Raw genomic sequence first — 19,110 nt, forward strand, 5'->3', positions numbered from 1 at the left:
ATGAAATAACACATATGGAATCATGTAGTAACCAAACAAGTGTTAAACAAATCAAAATAAATGTGAGATTCTTCAATCTAGCTACCCTTTGCCTTGGTGACAGCTTTGCACACTCTTGGAATTCTCTCAACCAGCTTCACCTGGAATGGTTTTCCAACAGTCTTGAAGGAGTTCCCACATATGCTGAGCACTTGTTGGCTGCTTTTCCTTCTCTCTGCAGTCCGACTCATCCCAAAACATCTCAATTTGGTTGAGGTCGGGGGATTGTGGAGGCCAGGTCATCTGATGAAGTGCTGCATCACTCTCCTTCTTGGTAAAATAGCCCTTACACAGCCTGGAGGTGTGTTGGGTCATTGCCCTGTTGAAAAACAAATGATCGTCCCACTAAGCCCAAACCAGATGGGATGGCATATTACTGCAGAATTCTGTGGTAGCCATGCTGGTTAAGTGTGCCTTGAATTGTAAATAATTCACAGTGTCAGCAGCAAAGCACTCCCACACCATCACACCTCCTTCTTCATGCTTTACGGTGGGAAATACACATACGGAGATCATCCGTTCACCCACACCGCGTCTCACAAAGACACGGAAGTTGGGAACCAAAAATCTCAAATTTGGACTCATCAGACCAAAGGACAGATTTCCAAGCAAGTCTCTTCATCTTATTGGTGTCCTTTAGTCGTGGTTTCTTTGCAGCAATTCAACCATGAAGACCTGATTCACGCAGTCCCCTCTGGACAGTTGATGTTGAGATGTGTCTGTTACTTGAACTCTGATGCATTTTATTTTGGCTGCAATCTGAGGTGCAGTTAACTCTAATGAACTTATCCTCTGCAGCAGAGGTAACTCTGGGTCTTCCTTTCCTGTGGTGGTTCTCATGAGAGCCAGTTTCATCATAGTGCTTGATGGTTTTTGTGACTGTACTTGAAACTTTCAAAGTTCCGTATTGACTGACCTTCACGTCTTAAAGTAATGATGGACTGTCGTTTCTCTTTGCTTATTTGAGCTGTTCTTGCCATAATATGGACTTGGTCTTTTACCAAATAGGGCTGTCTTCTGTATATCACTCCTACCTTGTCACAACACAACTGATTGGCTCAAACGCATTAAGAAGGAAAGAAATTCCACAAATTAACTTTTAACAAGACACACCTGTTAATTGAAATGCATTCCAGGTGACTACCTCATGAGCTGGTTGAGAGAATACCAAGCGTGTGCAAAGCTGTGAAGGCAAAGGGTGGCTACTTTGAAGAATCTAAAATAGATTTTGATTTGTTTAACACTTTTTTGGTTACTACATGATTCCATGTGTGTTATTTCATAGTTTTTATGTCTTCACTATTATTCTCAATGTAGAAAATAGTCAAAATAAAGAAAAACCCTGGAATGAGTAGGTGTTCTAAAACTTTTGACTGGTAGTGTATGGCTCTATTTCCTTATCTAATATATTGTTCATTCTATCCGTCCTCTTATCTGTACATGGCTGTGCTGCGTGTGCAGGTTTAGAGGGCTAGTCTGACTAGGTGCAGCAGTGTAATGCTGTTGGAGAGACTGAAACGGTGGTGGGGTTATTTGACCCACTTTCCCTCCTTCCTTTCCTCTTCTTTAGGCACAGGACTCATACTCCCCTCCATTCCAGACCAAACCATTCCAGACCAGACCATCCCATTCCAAATTAAACCATTCCAAACTAAACATCCCATTCCAAACTAAACATCCCATTCCAAACTAAACATCCCATTCCAAACTAAACATCCCATTCCAAACTAAACATCCCATTCCAAACTAAACATCCCATTCCAAACTAAACATCCCATTCCAAACTAAACATCCCGTTCCAAACTAAACATCCCATTCCAAACTAAACATCCCATTCCAAACTAAACATCCCATTCCAAACTAAACATCCCATTCCAAACTAAACATCCTTCCAAACTAAACATCCCGTTCCAAACTAAACATCCCGTTCCAAACTAAACATCCTTCCAAACTAAACATCCCGTTCCAAACTAAACATCCCATTCCAAACTAAACATCCCATTCCAAACTAAACATCCCATTCCAAACTAAACATCCCATTCCAAACTAAACATCCCATTCCAAACTAAACATCCCATTCCAAACTAAACATCCCATTCCAAACTAAACATCCCATTCCAAACTAAACATCCCATTCCAAACTAAACATCCCGTTCCAAACTAAACATCCCGTTCCAAACTAAACATCCCGTTCCAAACTAAACATCCCGTTCCAAACTAAACATCCCGTTCCAAACTAAACATCCCATTCCAAACTAAACATCCCATTCCAAACTAAACATCCCATTCCAAATTAAACCATTCCAAACTAAACATCCCATTCCAAATTAAACCATTCCAAACTAAACATCCCATTCCAAACTAAACATCCCATTCCAAATTAATCCATTCCAAACTAAACATCCTTCCAAATTAATCCATTCCAAACTAAACATCCTTCCAAACTAAACATCCCATTCCAAACTAAACATCCCATTCCAAACTAAACATCCTTCCAAACTAAACATCCCATTCCAAACTAAACATCCCATTCTAAACTAAACATCCCATTCTAAACCATTCCAAACTAAACATCCCATTCCAAACTAAACATCCCATTCTAAACTAAACATCCCATTCTAAACCATTCCAAACTAAACATCCCATTCCAATCCATTCCAAACTAAACATCCCATTCCAAACTAAACATCCCATTCCAAACTAAACATCCCATTCCAAACTAAACATCCCATTCCAAACTAAACATCCCATTCCAAACTAAACATCCTTCCAAACTAAACATCCCATTCCAAACTAAACATCCCATTCCAAACTAAACATCCTTCCAAACTAAACATCCCATTCTAAACCATTCCAAACTAAACATCCCATTCTAAACCGTTACAAACGAAACATCCCATTCCAAACTAAACATCCCATTCTAAACCGTTACAAACTAAACATCCCATTCCAATCCATTCCAAACTAAACATCCCATTCCAAACTAAACATCCCATTCCAACCCATTTCAAACTAAACATCCAATTCCAAACTAAACATCCCATTCCAAACTAAACATCCCATTCTAAACCGTTCCAAGCTAAACATCCCATTCCAATCCATTCCAAACTAAACATTCCATTCCAAACTAAACATCCCATTCCAAACTAAACATCCCATTCTAAACCGTTCCAAGCTAAACATCCCATTCCAATCCATTCCAAACTAAACATCCCATTCCAAACTAAACATCCCATTCCAAACTAAACATCCCATTCCAAACTAAACATCCCATTCCAAACTAAACATCCCATTCCAACCCATTTCAAACTAAACATCCAATTCCAAACTAAACATCCCATTCCAAACTAAACATCCCATTCTAAACCGTTCCAAGCTAAACATCCCATTCCAATCCATTCCAAACTAAACATCCCATTCCAAACTAAACATCCCATTCCAAACTAAACATTCCATTCTAAACCGTTCCAAGCTAAACATCCCATTCCATCCCATTCCAAACTAAACATCCCATTCCAAACTAAACATCCCATTCCAAACTAAACATTCCATTCCAAACTAAACATTCCATTCTAAACCGTTCCAAGCTAAACATCCCATTCCATCCCATTCCAAACTAAACATCCCATTCCAAACTAAACATCCCATTCCAAACTAAACATCCCATTCCAATATCCCATTCCAAACTAAACATTCCATTCTAAACCGTTCCAAGCTAAACATCCCATTCCATCCCATTCCAAACTAAACATCCCATTCCAAACTAAACATCCCATTCCAAACTAAACATCCCATTCCAAACTAAACATCCCATTCCAAACTAAACATCCCATTCCAAACTAAACATCCCATTCCAAACTAAACATCCCGTTCCAAACTAAACATCCCGTTCCAAACTAAACATCCCGTTCCAAACTAAACATCCCGTTCCAAACTAAACATCCCATTCCAAACTAAACATCCCATTCCAAACTAAACATTCCATTCCAAACTAAACATTCCATTCTAAACCGTTCCAAGCTAAACATCCCATTCCATCCCATTCCAAACTAAACATCCCATTCCAAACTAAACATCCCATTCCAAACTAAACATCCCATTCCAAACTAAACATCCCATTTCAAACTAAACATCCCGTTCCAAACTAAACATCCCGTTCCAAACTAAACATCCCATTCCAAACTAAACATCCCATTCCAAACTAAACATCCCATTCCAAACTAAACATCCCATTCCAAACTAAACATCCCATTCCAAACTAAACATCCCATTCCAAACTAAACATCCCATTCCAAACTAAACATCCCATTCCAAACTAAACATCCCATTCCAAATTAAACATCCCATTCCAAACTAAACATCCCATTCCAAATTAAACATCCCATTCCAAACTAAACATCCCATTCCAAACTAAACATCCCATTCCAAACTAAACATCCCATTCCAAATTAAACATCCCATTCCAAACTAAACATCCCATTCCAAACTAAACATCCCATTCCAAACTAAACATCCCATTCCAAACTAAACATCCCATTCTAAACCGTTCCAAGCTAAACATCCCATTCCATCCCATTCCAAACTAAACATCCCATTCCAAACTAAACATCCCATTCCAAACTAAACATCCCATTCCAAACTAAACATCCCATTTCAAACTAAACATCCCGTTTCAAACTAAACATCCCGTTCCAAACTAAACATCCCGTTCCAAACTAAACATCCCATTCCAAACTAAACATCCCGTTCCAAACTAAACATCCCATTCCAAACTAAACATCCCATTCCAAACTAAACATCCCATTCCAAACTAAACATCCCATTCCAAACTAAACATCCCATTCCAAACTAAACATCCCATTCCAAATTAAACATCCCATTCCAAACTAAACATCCCATTCCAAACTAAACATCCCATTCCAAACTAAACATCCCATTCCAAACTAAACATCCCATTCCAAACTAAACATCCCATTCCAAATCAAACCATCCCTCTGTTCTAATCTATTAGTTATTCATCCTAAACATTTCAATCATCATGAATTAATCTTTAAAATGCCCCTACTCCCCTTAACCTTTGAACCTAAAGTGAATTTTTGTTTTTTTCTCTTCTCCCTGGTGTGGTTTTATGCTACCGGGCGTTCTGTACTGATACACAAGCCACTGTGTTCTGGATGGGTTCTGGAATAGGAATGGGTTCTGGAAAAGGAATGTCAACGTGTGTGCTTGTGGAAGATAGTACTGTGCTTAGTGGTGTTGCTAGCTGTTAAACTAACATTGTAGCCTATTAGCCGTTAGCTCCGAAGACTAAACTTGTGTTGATTTTTCTTGAGGAGTCCGTATGAGGGAGAGGGTCAGGATGAGGAAAGCAGGTGAGACTTAAACCAACCATCCCTCAATCAATCAATCAATCAATCAATCAATCAATCAGACCTAATCAGTAGATCTCGGAGGGATAGATATGATTGGATTAAAGGGTGATTTGGTAAATTTATTCGATAATTGGTTGACAAACCTTAGTTTTAACCAATCAGGGATGAAGTTTCTGAATGTTAGCGAATGGGAGGGTGTGTGTGACGTAGGCATGTACATGCATGGTTAGAGGGGTGTGTGTGTGTGTGTGTGTGTGTGTGTGTGTGTGTGTGTGTGTGTGTGTGTGTGTGTGTGTGTGTCAGGGCTATTTAAGTCATATTGGGTGTTGTCCTTACCTTATCCCCCTCTTTCTCCTAATCATCTCATCCCTCACTCTGTTTCTCCTAATCATCTCATCCCTCACTCTGTTTCTCCTAATCATCTCATCCCTCACTCTGTTTCTCCTAATCATCTCATCCCTCACTCTGTTTCTCCTAATCATCTCATCCCTCACTCTGTTTCTCCTAATCATCTCATCCCTCACTCTGTTTCTCCTAATCATCTCATCCCTCACTCTGTTTCTCCTAATCATCTCATCCCTCACTCTGTTTCTCCTAATCATCTCATCCCTCACTCTGTTTCTCCTAATCATCTCATCCCTCACTCTGTTTCTCCTAATCATCTCATCCCTCACTCTGTTTCTCCTAATCATCTCATCCCTCACTCTGTTTCTCCTAATCATCTCATCCCTCACTCTGTTTCTCCTAATCATCTCATCCCTCACTCTGTTTCTCTCTTTCTCCCCTTCTCCAACCCCCCTACTCCCTCTCTCTCCCCCTCTCTGCCTCTCCTCTCCCCCTGCCTCTCCTCTCTCCCCCTCTCTGCCTCTCCTCTCCCCCTGCCTCTCCTCTCCCTCTGCCTCTCCTCTCCCCCTGCCCCTCCTCTCCCTCTTGCTTTCATCCCTCCACTCTCTCCTCCTATAGGTCGATGCTGAGCAGCACCGTCGACAAATCAGAGAAGAGCGGCGTCCTAGGCTCCTCCCATAGCGGCAGCGGAGACGAGAACAAGGATAACTCCTCCCCTGTTTCCGGTACCGCCACCCCGCCACCGAAGGACCCGTCGACCAAACCGCGTTCCCTCCGGTTCACCTGGTCCATGAAGACCACGTCCTCGTTGGATCCCGGGGAGATGATGAGAGAGATCCGGAAGGTTCTAGAATCCAACAGCTGTGAGTACGAGCTGCGGGAGCGCTACATGCTGCTGTGCATCTTCGGGAACCCTTCCCGCGACGACTTCGTCCAATGGGAGATGGAGGTGTGCAAGCTGCCCCGCCTCTCACTGAACGGCGTGCGCTTCAAAAGGATCTCCGGGACGTCGATCGCGTTCAAGAACATCGCGTCAAAGATCGCTAACGAGCTCAAACTGTGAGACGGAGAGAGGGATGGAGAGATGAGGGGTTTTACACATGTGGATAGAGGAATGGAGGGAAGGAGAGAATGATTCTGCACTGAGAGTAGTGCTGGGTAGGTGGGAGGGGTTTGAGAAGCTAATGGGTGGAGTGACTGTTCTTCTGGGGGGAGGGGGGGTTCTGTCTAGTTTTTTCCCTCTGTTGAGGTTTGTGTTTTAGAACCTCGCTGGGTTCTCTAGCTGGGGTTCTCGTCTTCTAGATCCACTGCATGTTGGTTCTGCCGCTCTCTCTTTTCACCTGGTGGTTGTACACACTCTGCCTCTCTCTCGCTGCCCCACACACTGTACTGTACTGAGGGGAGGCCTAAGTCTGAACACTCCTTCATACCTGCTCCGAGGCTCTTCTCCTGTCGGTTCTACTTAAATGGGTTCTAGACTGGGTTACACAGAGTTCTAAAGAGAACAGAGCGGACTGACTTGATGCTGGAAATAAACTAACTCAACGCTGGAACGGTTCTCCTGGGTTCTACTGTTCTCTGACCCAAATGGACCCCCCGGGAACCTGAACTGTAGAACACACAGGCCTTTGGTGGAAGGACACACTTTCTGCCGTTTGATGTGAGGGGAGACAGGCAAACACACCAAACTGGACCCATAATGACTGTCTGTTCTGAATCCAAACTGGACCCATAATGACTGTTGTCTGTTCTGAATCCAAACACACCAGGCTCCTCCCCCCGCCCTGTCCCTCAACCCCCACTCTTTTTATTTTTTCAACAGGGGTGACATCATCCCCCTTTCGTCCAGTCACAGGCCAATAGACTTGATTCTCCATTGGACGACGACACTGTTTTTATTTTCTTCATTCTGGTTGTTGGTTTTCAAGGTCAAAGGTACACTGGAAAAAGGGGAATTTCCTTTCTTTATAGAAGACAAATGGAAAAATGTAGTTCTTCTTGTTGCTGTTCTATTATGACAAACTGGTTAATGATCGAAGGGGTTGTATCACGTTTTTTTCTGTACAGAGAGAGAACACACAGCAGCCATCTTTCTACTTCCTGTCCCCTCCCTCCCATCTCACCTTCCTGCCCCCTCCCTCCCATCTCTCCTTCCTGCCATCTTCCTTCCTTCCTCCCTCCCTCCCATCTCTCCTTCCTGCCCCCTCCCTCCCTCCCTCCCATCTCTCCTTCCTGCCTCTCCTTCCTGCCCCATCCCTCCCATCTCACCTTCCTGCCCCCTCCCTCCCATCTCTCCTTCCTGCCCCCTCCCTCCCATCTCTCCTTCCTGCTCCCTCCCTCCCTCCCATCTCTCCTTCCTGCCCCCTCCCTCCCTCCCATCTCTCCTTCCTGCCCCCTCCCATCTCTCCTTCCTGCCCCCTCCCTCCCTCCCATCTCTCCTTCCTGCCCCCTCCCTCCCTCCCATCTCTCCTTCCTGCCCCCTCCCTCCCTCCCATCTCTCCTTCCTGCCCCCTCCCATCTCTCCTTCCTGCCCCCTCCCTCCCTCCCATCTCTCCTTCCTGCCCCCTCCCTCCCTCCCATCTCTCCTTCCTGCCCCCTCCCTCCCTCCCTCCGATCTCTCCTTCCTGCCCCCTCCCTCCCTCCCTCCCATCTCTCCTTCCTGCCCCCTCCCTCCCATCTCTCCTTCCTGCCCCCTCCCTCCCATCTCTCCTTCCTGCCCCCTCCCTCCCTCCCATCTCTCCTTCCTGCCCCCTCCCTCCCTCCCTCCCATCTCTCCTCCCTGCCCCCTCCCTCCTCTCCTTCCTGCCCCCTCCCTCCTCTCCTTCCTGCCCCCTCCCTCCCTCCCATCTCTCCTTCCTGCCCCCTCCCTCCCATCTCTCCCCAAGGAGTAGCATGTTCAGCCTTTTGTCAAACAGTATTTAATTTTAAAATTCTATGTATTCAGATCTCTGAACAAATGATTTTAGAACTTCTTGTTGATTATTTGTTTTTTTTTATTACTTTGGGTTAAAGAATGCCTCATCTGAGCTCCCCCACCTTGTGTATCCCTTCACCCCCACAGGACCCCACCTTAGCTGGGCATCTGACTGGTGTCAACAGGGTGGGTGATGAAGACTACTGCTCGTTCACTTTGAGGTGGATTATTTTCTGTAGGATGGTTGGGTTTTATAATGTAAACGTGTTGCCGCTGCCTTTTTTTTGTAGGATCAGGCCAAACGTTGTGTCACTGTGCCTGCCTTGTGACTGACTGTATTCTTGTCATCAGCGGCATTGATTCTATTTAGCAGGAGCTCTCGCCCTCCTTTCTCTGCCAGTGGAAACGTGTGAGGGAGGGAGGGGTTTGGGAGTAATCTCTAGCCAAATGAAAGTGGCCTGCTTGAGCAAAACGCCTCAGTTCTTTGTTTAAAAAGTCATTCTATTTGTTCTGTTAAATCATTGTTTTAAGGTGCTGGGAAAATGTAGTCTTCTTTACTATTGCTGTTATTACTATATTTCAGTGTTGATTTATTTTGTTTGACATTTTTTGCTGTAATTTGAGTCAGACATTTTAACCAGTATTTGGTTGGTTGGGAGAGTCGACTCCAAATGTATTTGTTTTTGTGCAAAGAAATTATGAAAAGTAATAAAAAGCTGGCTGCATTTAGGCCAGTGACAAAAGTGTGTATTTAACAAATGTAATTCAGTGGAAACAATATGGTTGTAATTTTGTTTTATTCCAAAAGAAAAATATCCTGAAAACAATAACAAGCAAATCCAGTCTCAAACTTCATGAACATTACCTGTTGCAGGTTGGTTTGCTAAACACAGTCAAGTCATTTGAATCTATGTCCCAAATGGCTCCCTAACTCCTTATGGGTCCTCTGGTCAAAAGTAATGCACTATGTAGGGAATAGGGTGCCAGACGTATCACGAAAGATCTGCGTTATAGCTCGATATGAAATGTAAAAACGCAACGCTGCATATTCAGAAATGACTTTTTATTTGATATTTTTCACCCCCTTTTTTTCTTCCCAATTGGTAGTTAGTCTGGTCTCATCGCAGCAAAGGTCCAGAGCCGTGCGTCCGCCGAAACACAACCCAACCAAGCCGCACTGCTTCTTGACACAATGCACATCCAACCCGGAAGCCATCCGCACCAATGTGTCTGAGGAAACACCGTACACCTGGCGACCTGGTCAGCGGGCACTGCGCCCCCCGGTCCGCCACAGGAGTTTCGCTAGTGTGCGATGAGACAAGAACATCCCTGCCGGCCAAACCCTCCCCTAACCCGGACGACGCTGGGCCAATTGTGCGCCGCCCCATGGACCTCCCCGTCGCGGCCGGCTGCGACAGCCTGGACTTGAGCCAATCTCTAGTGGCACAGCTAGCACTGCGATGCACTGCCTTGCGCCACTCGGGAGGCCTCAGAAATGACTTTTTAATGCAGATCTTCCCTCCATACGGCTTGAATCCATCCCTACAAGTATTTCAGCTTCACACTTTGTTCTCAGACGACACCTGTGAACTGTACAGTATGTAGCACAACTGTAACCAGAGCTAAATACAGCTGCCATTTGAGACTCAGTATTCTTTTGTGCTTTTAATCAAAAACAGGTCTCTGTTCCATATCCACACTAGCATGCTACTTAGAATGGAGAAATGCATCCTATTCCCTTTTATAGTGCACTACATTGGACCAGGATCTATAGGGATTTGGTCAAAATGGGCTCCGATCCAAAGTAGTGCACTATATAGGAATGTCTACCTACTTAGAGATCACCTAACAAAAGAATTCTGCAGTCATAAGACCAACAATACGTGGATCTGGTAGAAGAGGGATGTCTTCCTGATTCCCCTGTGGAATCATTACTTCGGCACCTTGTAGTGTGGAACTGGAACCTGGGTGTGTTTTGCCAGAGTTCGTTCTGTTGTTGCCATGGAGACTGTGTGTGTGTGTGGGGGGGGGTTCTGTTGTCATGGCATCCATCACCACAATCCAGTGTATCTTTTCCTTGAGGGTTTGGTATTCTGAAAGTTCTGTTCTTTGGGGAGAAGGGTTGGGTGAAATACAGGGTCACCGTTGCCGTGGGTAACCAGTCACATCTGTGCTGGTTGCTATGGAGACAGCCGCGAGGCATGTGTGGGCATGTCCTTCTATTTTCTGCTGAGAAGTGGGGGGGGGGGGGGGGGGAAGGAAGGAAGGAACAGAAGGATGGATGACCCAAGCCTCAGATGGAAGTATGGTTGTGTGAGTCAGAACTGAATGGAGTGATACATAACCAGAGGCTTCTGAACTAACTACTGCATTCTGATTTCTATTGTTCCACCATAATGGATAAACACTCCCACTAGCAGCACAATCTACCCGTCTGAATATACAAGAGTCGTCTCCTTTCTGTCAGTGAGAGTTGGTTTGCTCTACTTTAAGCCCTACCAGTGAGGGAGGCTGACCAGAGCAAGCAGGAGGAGAGGAGTGGAGGTTGTTTCCTAGTTCCCTACGGAGACTAGAGCTCCCCTGTTGGCCCGGGGCCGCGACTGCAGGACGGATCAACGGGGGAGGGGGATGATTGTGGGGGGTTCGGGTCTGGAAGGGTCGGGTCTGGAGCGGGGGGGGCTGCCGGAGGAGGCTGGGGGGGGCGGAGGGGGGGGCCGGACGCAGTAAGGGGGGAGGCTGGGAGAGGGAAGGAGGAGGGGTGTGGTTGTTGGATGAGGAGGGGGGAGGAGAGGGGGAGTCACCGCCAGGGGGAGTAACGTCTTCTAGCTTTATCTGGAGGAGAAGAGGGAGAGGAGTTAGGTCAGCAACAGACTTCTCAAACTTTTACCAAAACAGAAACCCTCCCTCCAATCCTCACCTCTTCCTCCTCATCTGCTCCTCCCCTCTCTTCGTTCCTACTACGACTCCCACAAGGCCCCTGTGTGGAGGCTACGTCTTGTTCCGCCTGCCACTCTTTGACGACCTCGTCCAGATTGAATCGCCGTCGGTAACTAACGAAGAAGGAGCTCACCTGGGCCAGAGTTTTGTTGCCGATTACCTCGGCAACCACCGCAAAGTCCTTACCATAGCGACGGATAGCTGAGGAGAGGAAGGAGAACAGGGTGTTTAAAGAAAAATATACTTTTTTTAGATCACAACACTGAAATGATCAAACTGTGTTTCTTCTGTGAGTTATATTTTCCAGAATACGAGAAGTTTGCTGTGTTAAAGAAAATGATTGACTTGTATTTTGGGGGGGTGTTAACTCACCCTGCACAGCCAGCAGCTGTTCCTCAGTGGACCAACGAGAGTTCATCTTGGGAGCTGGCTGGAGAGAGAGGAGGAAGAGTTAGTTTATAACCTAGACAACCAGGTGAGGGGAGTTACTAACTAATCCATTATGACCTGGACAACCAGGTGAGGGGAGTTACTAACTAATCCATTATAACCTAGACAACCAGGTGAGGGGAGTTACTAACTAATCCATTATAACCTAGACAACCAGGTGAGGGGAGTTACTAACTAATCCATTATAACCTAGACAACCAGGTGAGGGGAGTTACTAACTAATCCATTATAACCTGGACAACCAGGTGAGGGGAGTTCCTAACTAATCCATTATAACCTGGACAACCAGGTGAGGGGAGTTCCTAACTAATCCATTATGACCTGGACAACCAGGTGAGGGGAGTTCCTAACTAATCCATTATGACCTGGACAACCAGGTGAGGGGAGTTCCTAACTAATCCATTATAACCTAGACAACCAGGTGAGGGGAGTTCCTAACTAATCCATTATGACCTAGACAACCAGGTGAGGGGAGTTCCTAACTAATCCATTATAACCTAGACAACCAGGTGAGGGGAGTTCCTAACTAATCCATTATAACCTAGACAACCAGGTGAGGGGAGTTCCTAACTAATCCATTATAACCTAGACAACCAGGTGAGGGGAGTTCCTAACTAATCCATTATAACCTAGACAACCAGGTGAGGGGAGTTCCTAACTAATCCATTATAACCTAGACAACCAGGTGAGGGGAGTTCCTAACTAATCCATTATGACCTGGACAACCAGGTGAGGGGAGTTACTAACTAATCCATTATGACCTAGACAACCAGGTGAGGGGAGTTCCTAACTAATCCATTATAACCTAGACAACCAGGTGAGGGGAGTTCCTAACTAATCCATTATAACCTGGACAACCAGGTGAGGGGAGTTACTAACTAATCCATTATGACCTGGACAACCAGGTGAGGGGAGTTACTAACTAATCCATTATAACCTAGACAACCAGGTGAGGGGAGTTCCTAACTAATCCATTATGACCTGGACAACCAGGTGAGGGGAGTTACTAACTAATCCATTATAACCTAGACAACCAGGTGAGGGGAGTTACTAACTAATCCATTATAACCTGGACAACCAGGTGAGGGGAGTTACTAACTAATCCATTATAACCAGGTGAGGGGAGTTCCTAACTAATCCATTATAACCTAGACAACCAGGTGAGGGGAGTTACTAACTAATCCATTATGACCTAGACAACCAGGTGAGGGGAGTTACTAACTAATCCATTATAACCTAGACAACCAGGTGAGGGGAGTTACTAACTAATCCATTATGACCTAGACAACCAGGTGAGGGGAGTTACTAACTAATCCATTATAACCTAGACAACCAGGTGAGGGGAGTTCCTAACTAATCCATTATAACCTAGACAACCAGGTGAGGGGAGTTCCTAACTAATCCATTATGACCTGGACAACCAGGTGAGGGGAGTTCCTAACTAATCCATTATGACCTGGACAACCAGGTGAGGGGAGTTACTAACTAATCCGTGGCCTTTTAACTGATGAGGGTGTAGATCAGGGGGCTGCATTCTGTCTTCAACGAGGTCCGGAGAGCCGTACTGAAAATGTGTTTTATTTTCTTGCCGTCAAAATTTAACAAAAATCGCCCAATATTCATCGATTTTCGATGCTCCCCGACTGTCAAGTGATTATTAGAGCTGGACAGTCAAGAACATGTTGGAATGTAGGCCCATTATATACAGTACCAGTCACCTGGAAATACATTCCAGGTAACTACCTCATGAAGCTGGTTGAGAGAATGCCAAGCGTGTGCAAAGCTGTCTTCCAAGCATCGAAAATCTATTTTGGTTACTACCATGATTCCATATGTGTTATTTCACAGTTTTGATGTCTTGACTATTATTCTACAATGTAGAAAATAGTAAAAATAATGAATAACACTTAGGTGTGTCCAAACTTTTGACTGGTACTATATATCAAATCAAATGTATTTATAAAGCCCTTCTGATATCTCAAAGTGCTGTACAGAAACCCAGCCTAAAACCCCAAACAAGCAGCAATGCTTGTACACCTGCATATATAACATTTTCCCCCCTTTTTCGTGATATCCAATTGGTAGTTACAATCTTGTCTCATCGCTGCAACTCCACAACGGGCTCGGGAGAGGCGACGGTCAAGAGTCGTGTGTCCTCCTGAAACAACATGATCCACCTGGCCACGCTACTTAACACCCGCTCGCTGAAGCCAGCCGCGCCAATATGTCGGAGGAAACACCATTCAACTGACAACTGAAGTCAGCTTGCAGGCGCCCAGCCCACCACAAGGAGTCGCTAGAGCGCAATAAGCTAAGGAAAGCCACCTAGCCAAACCCTCCCCTAAGCCGGATGACAACACTGGGACAATTGTGCGCCGACCTATGGGACTCCAGGTCACGGTCGTCTGTGACACAGTCTGGGATCCCATTATCATTTATACACCGTTTTGATTTTAAAAAATATATAAAAACGTTTTATATTTTTTACTCTAATCACCCACGGGCCGTTTGTTTGACACCACTAGTATAGATGAAGGAACTTTAGCCTATTGAGACACACCCCTGGTGTAGAGAAGACCTACTTGGGTATCTCCGGAAGACAGGAAGAGGAAGTTAAAGAAGGAAATGCATGTACCCCTGTAGGACGCAGGTTGTCGATGCCCTCGTCTAGACAGTGTTTCATACTACTGTTGTTCTGCTTAATACTCTGGACCTGAGACAGACAGAGAGAGAGACACAGGGAGAATCTATTACTCTATAAGTGATATCTTTGTCTGCGTGCGTGTGTGTGTGTGTGTGTATGGTCTGTGTGTGTGTGTGTGTGTGTGTGTGTGTGTGTGTGTGTGTGTGTGTGTGTGTGTGTGTGTGTGTATACCCGTCTCTTGAGTGACACCAGGTGTGTGTCTAGCTGTCTGCCAGAACCATGTTGGTGATTGGCTGACACAGCCATGATGTCCTCGGGGTTCAGATGCATGCCTTTACAGAGGAGAGAGGAGTGTGTTAATACACACACACAGAGAGAGGGAGGGAACATAACTTATGTGTTATACACCATCACGATACTCGATACCGTCACGATACTCGATACCGTCACGATTTTATTGGCAACTGCAAGGAGATATTATACTGATTTAAAAAAATAAAAAATAGGGAATTCGTTTTTGGTGGTGAGGGAGACTAAGTGAATTAACAACGGGTTTTTAATTTTGTTGCAGACAATCGGCTTTGAAAAACCTCTTATTTTCCGTTATGGTTTGCCTATTATCACAAAGTACTAGGGAAGTGAATTGATGTGAATTACAAAGCCATATTGAGTTGGCAAGGGAACAACCATGTATTTTTTGATCAGTGGTTCTCAAGAGGTCAAGACCCTTGAGGATTTAAAGACTCTCATACTTCTCGAGCAAGTTCAAGAATTGTCTTCAGGAAAAGGGTTGCGTCCTACATTTATGAGCACAAGGATCTCACTCGGGAAAGCTGCAGACACAAAGCACCCCGTAGTTATCCCTATGCAAAAATAAATCCAAATAAGTCACCTCCTTACTGAGAGGTTTCAGTCCAATTCTACAGTGCCCAAAGATAAAGATTGGCAGAAAACATTTTTTTTCTGTATCCACTCTCCAGCCCATTAGCTCTCTGGTTGGGACCGGGAACACTCCAGCCCATTAGGTCTCTGGTTGGGACCGGGAACACTCCAGCCCATTAGCTCTCTGGTTGGGACCGGGAACACTCCAGCCCATTAGCTCTCTGGTTGGGACCGGGAACACTCCAGCCCATTAGCTCTCTGGTTGGGACCGGGAACACTCCAGCCCATTAGGTTTCTGGTTGAGACCGGGAACACTCCAGCCCATTAGCTCTCTGGTTGGGACCGGGAACACTCCAGTCTCTGGTTGGGACCGGGAACACTCCAGCCCATTAGCTCTCTGGTTGGGACCGGGAACACTCCAGTCTCTGGTTGGGACCAGGAACACTCCAGCCCATTAGCTCTCTGGTTGGGACCGGGAACACTCCAGCCCATTAGCTCTCTGGTTGGGACCGGGAACACTCCAGCCCATTAGGTCTATGGTTGGGACCGGGAACACTCCAGTCTCTGGTTGGGACCGGGAACACTCCAGTCTCTGGTTGGGACCGGGAACACTCCAGCCCATTAGGTCTCTGGTTGGGACCGGGAACACTCCAGCCCATTAGCTCTCTGGTTGGGACCGGGAACACTCCAGCCCATTAGCTCTCTGGTTGGGACCGGGAACACTCCAGCCCATTAGGTTTCTGGTTGGGACCGGGAACACTCCAGCCCATTAGCTCTCTGGTTGGGACCGGGAACACTCCAGCCCATTAGCTCTCTGGTTGGGACTGGTGTATCTCCTAAACAAGACTTTGGATCAGATGTGTATGAAACCTTTATTTCAGATGGGTTTGTGTGTCTGCAGAGTAGCGATGCTGTTGAGCAGCCGGTGAAGATACTGCGAGACACCGGGGCGGTCCAATCCTTCATTTTGGATGGTGTTCTGCCTTTGACGCGTCAGCAACTGGTTACAGTGTGTTAGTACGAGGAGCGGAGATGAGTTGCATGAAGTTCCTTTGTATAATGTGGAACTCAAATCTGATCTTATTTCTGGTTTCGTCGTAGTGAGGCCTAGCCTACCAGTGAAGGGGGGGGGTCTCATACATTTTTTGGAGGGAAGGTTGTGCCAAATCCTGTAGTTTGTAAGGAACTCCAAGTAGAGGAACCTGATTGGTTTTCAGAAAAGTACCCTAGTGTTTCCACAGTGTGCCGTTACACGTGCTCCGTCTAAGAAAGTTGCCGGGAGCAAGTCTGGTGTTGAGGATGTCAGCGATCCCACCATGGTTGATCTGTCTGAGACGTTTATGGGTGATCATGATTTTGGTGAACCTCCTAAGTTGGGCCTTCCGAGTGGCGCAGCGGTCTAGGCCACTGCATCGCAGTGCTAGAGGCTCACTACAGACCCTGGTTTGATCCCAGGATATGTCGCAGCCGGCCGTGACCAGGAGACCCATGAGGCGGCGCACAAGTCCCATCACGCTCTAGCAACTCCTTGTGGCGGACCGGGTGCATGCACGCTGACTGCGGTTGCAAGATGTACGGTGTTTCCTCCGACACATTGGTGCTGCTCGCTTCCGGAGTTAACTTCTTTGGGATAGGGGGCGGTATTTTGACGTCCGGATGAAATGCGTGCCCAAAGTAAACTGCCTGCTACTCAGGCCCAGGAGCTAGGATATGCACTCTAAAGTTTCTAAAACTGTTAAAATAATGTCTGTGAGTATAACAGAACTGAAGTGGCAAGCAAAACCCCGAGGACAAACCAATACACCCTGTACAGGTTGAGTAACTCAGAGATTCTAGAAAACCTTGATGTCTTTTTGGCACCATTGTCTCCCTACTTTTAGAATATCAGGGTTTACGTTCAGATGTGCCAACTCAGACAAATGTACTCGAGCACATTGACGTTGGGGCCTCGATCCAACAACATGCCTAATCGACCGAACCCTGAAAAGAGAGAGAAGTTCCTCACGAGAGGAAAGTTAGTATGGATGTTGCAGGAGTTTCCCCTTGAAATCAGACATGTCTGTGGTAAGGACAACTTTGTTGCTGATTGTCTTTCAGTCAATAAGTTTGGTGTTTTGTGTTTAGCTAGTGGGTAGCTCTGGCTCACAATTTATTTTGACTGTACGTTTTGCGTTATAGAAGCATACGTGAGTTTTTCCAAAACTTCTGAGTTTAAAAGCAAACTATGTCCAAAAAACTAAAAAAGATTGTATTTTCCAAACAATAAACAAAGCCTTTCACATTTAAAAACTAAATAAAAAAAAGGTGGTTTTTCATTTAATTATTGACAGCCAAGACACCATGTTTATATTGGAGACGGCAGTACATTGAAGCTGATTATGTTGTGAGAGATAGTTGCTTCCTGTTGGTGATGAGCAAACTTGTCCAACAAAAATATAGGAGGAAGATGTTACAGGTTTTGGTTTTTCCATTTATGTTTTGAGGATGTACTTTAGCACGTACGGGGGTGTACTGATTGGTGTCACCTCGTTAGTCAGTATGTGTTACACCTGTGCTGGTTGTCCATCTCGTTAGTGGGAAGGTGTTTCACCTGTGCTAGCCCAGTGCTCCAGTTGTCTTGGTAGATGTGGAAGGTTAACACCTTTTAGTTGGTGCTCCAAATGTAGATTTCTAGACAAATATTCCTTTATCTGATCTTCCCTGTTTTTGTTTTAGCTCCACCATTGGTTTGCTTTGGGTTTTTCTTCTTCTTGGGAAATTTAGTAGCTCTCATGGTGGGCGTCTTAGGTTCCAGTTGTTGTTGCTAGTCAACTTTCAGTGGACACACCCCCTAAAACCCCACCTATTTAATTTGGTTGTTGTCAGTGACTCTTTGTTAGTTCTCCCTTCTGTTTGAGTGGGGTTTTCTTGCTGGGGAACATGACAAAAGCTTCAGCTGTAAGCTAGCAAGGAAAGTTAGCCTACAAAGCTAGCTGGAAGCTACCGGTACCTTCCTGCATTGTAACGTTTTTCCGGGACTGCGCTGACAGACTTCAGCCTCTCAATCACGCGAGACATTTGACAGAAGTTTGAGTTCTGAACGTAACAAAAATTCCAGTAACAAACTTTTGTTTTTAAATCGAAAAAAGTTTTGGTATACCATGCGCACACACATCTGGATAAAGAAACCCAGTGTGTATAAGGTACCTTTAGGTGGTCTCCGACGAGCTCTCAAGGGGTGGTGGCGGTACTGAGCCCCAACAGACTCCTTCCTCTGTGGGTTAGACCGGCCTGGCGCTCCCCTCTCTCCTCCAGAACCACTGGAGCTCTGCTGCTTCACTGTCTGGGGAGAGGGATGGTCAGTACACAGACATTTTAACCTTTATTTAACTAGGCAAGTCAGTTAAGAACAAATTCTTATTTACAATAACGGCCTACCCCAGCCAAACCCTCTTGTGCGCCGCCCTATGGAACTCCCGATAACGGCAGGTTGTGATACAGCCCGGAATCGAACCGGGGTCTGTAGTGATGCCTCTAGCACTGAGATG

At 45.5% G+C, this 19,110-nt stretch overlaps 2 protein-coding genes across 10 annotated transcripts in view; one reads left to right on the top strand and one right to left on the bottom strand.

Annotated features, from left to right (window-relative positions):
• Window positions 1-7,344, top strand: part of mark2b (MAP/microtubule affinity-regulating kinase 2b) — a 138,782-nt gene extending 131,438 nt beyond the window's left edge. The window contains exons 18-19 of the mRNA XM_045700611.1: window positions 5,376-5,411; window positions 6,375-7,344. Coding sequence (XP_045556567.1) covers window positions 5,376-5,411; window positions 6,375-6,819 — 481 coding nt within the window. The 3' untranslated portion in view covers window positions 6,820-7,344. The remainder of the gene's footprint in view (window positions 1-5,375; window positions 5,412-6,374) is intronic.
• Window positions 7,345-9,450: 2,106 nt separating this feature from the next.
• The window catches only part of rcor2 (REST corepressor 2), a 36,869-nt gene continuing 27,209 nt past the window's right edge, over window positions 9,451-19,110 (bottom strand). For 8 of the 9 annotated variants that reach the window (XM_045700529.1, XM_045700530.1, XM_045700526.1 and 5 more), the window contains 6 exons: window positions 18,770-18,905; window positions 14,933-15,033; window positions 14,693-14,770; window positions 11,980-12,037; window positions 11,588-11,808; window positions 9,451-11,502 (listed from right to left, as the gene is read on the bottom strand). In XM_045700529.1, coding sequence (XP_045556485.1) covers window positions 11,134-11,502; window positions 11,588-11,808; window positions 11,980-12,037; window positions 14,693-14,770; window positions 14,933-15,033; window positions 18,770-18,905 — 963 coding nt within the window. In that variant the 3' untranslated portion in view covers window positions 9,451-11,133. The remainder of the gene's footprint in view (window positions 11,503-11,587; window positions 11,809-11,979; window positions 12,038-14,692; window positions 14,771-14,932; window positions 15,034-18,769; window positions 18,906-19,110) is intronic. The other variant, XM_045700527.1, reaches the window with a different exon arrangement.

This window comes from Salmo salar, chromosome ssa18, assembly GCF_905237065.1.
Source record: "Salmo salar chromosome ssa18, Ssal_v3.1, whole genome shotgun sequence".
In the NCBI taxonomy this organism is placed as follows: domain Eukaryota; kingdom Metazoa; phylum Chordata; class Actinopteri; order Salmoniformes; family Salmonidae; genus Salmo; species Salmo salar.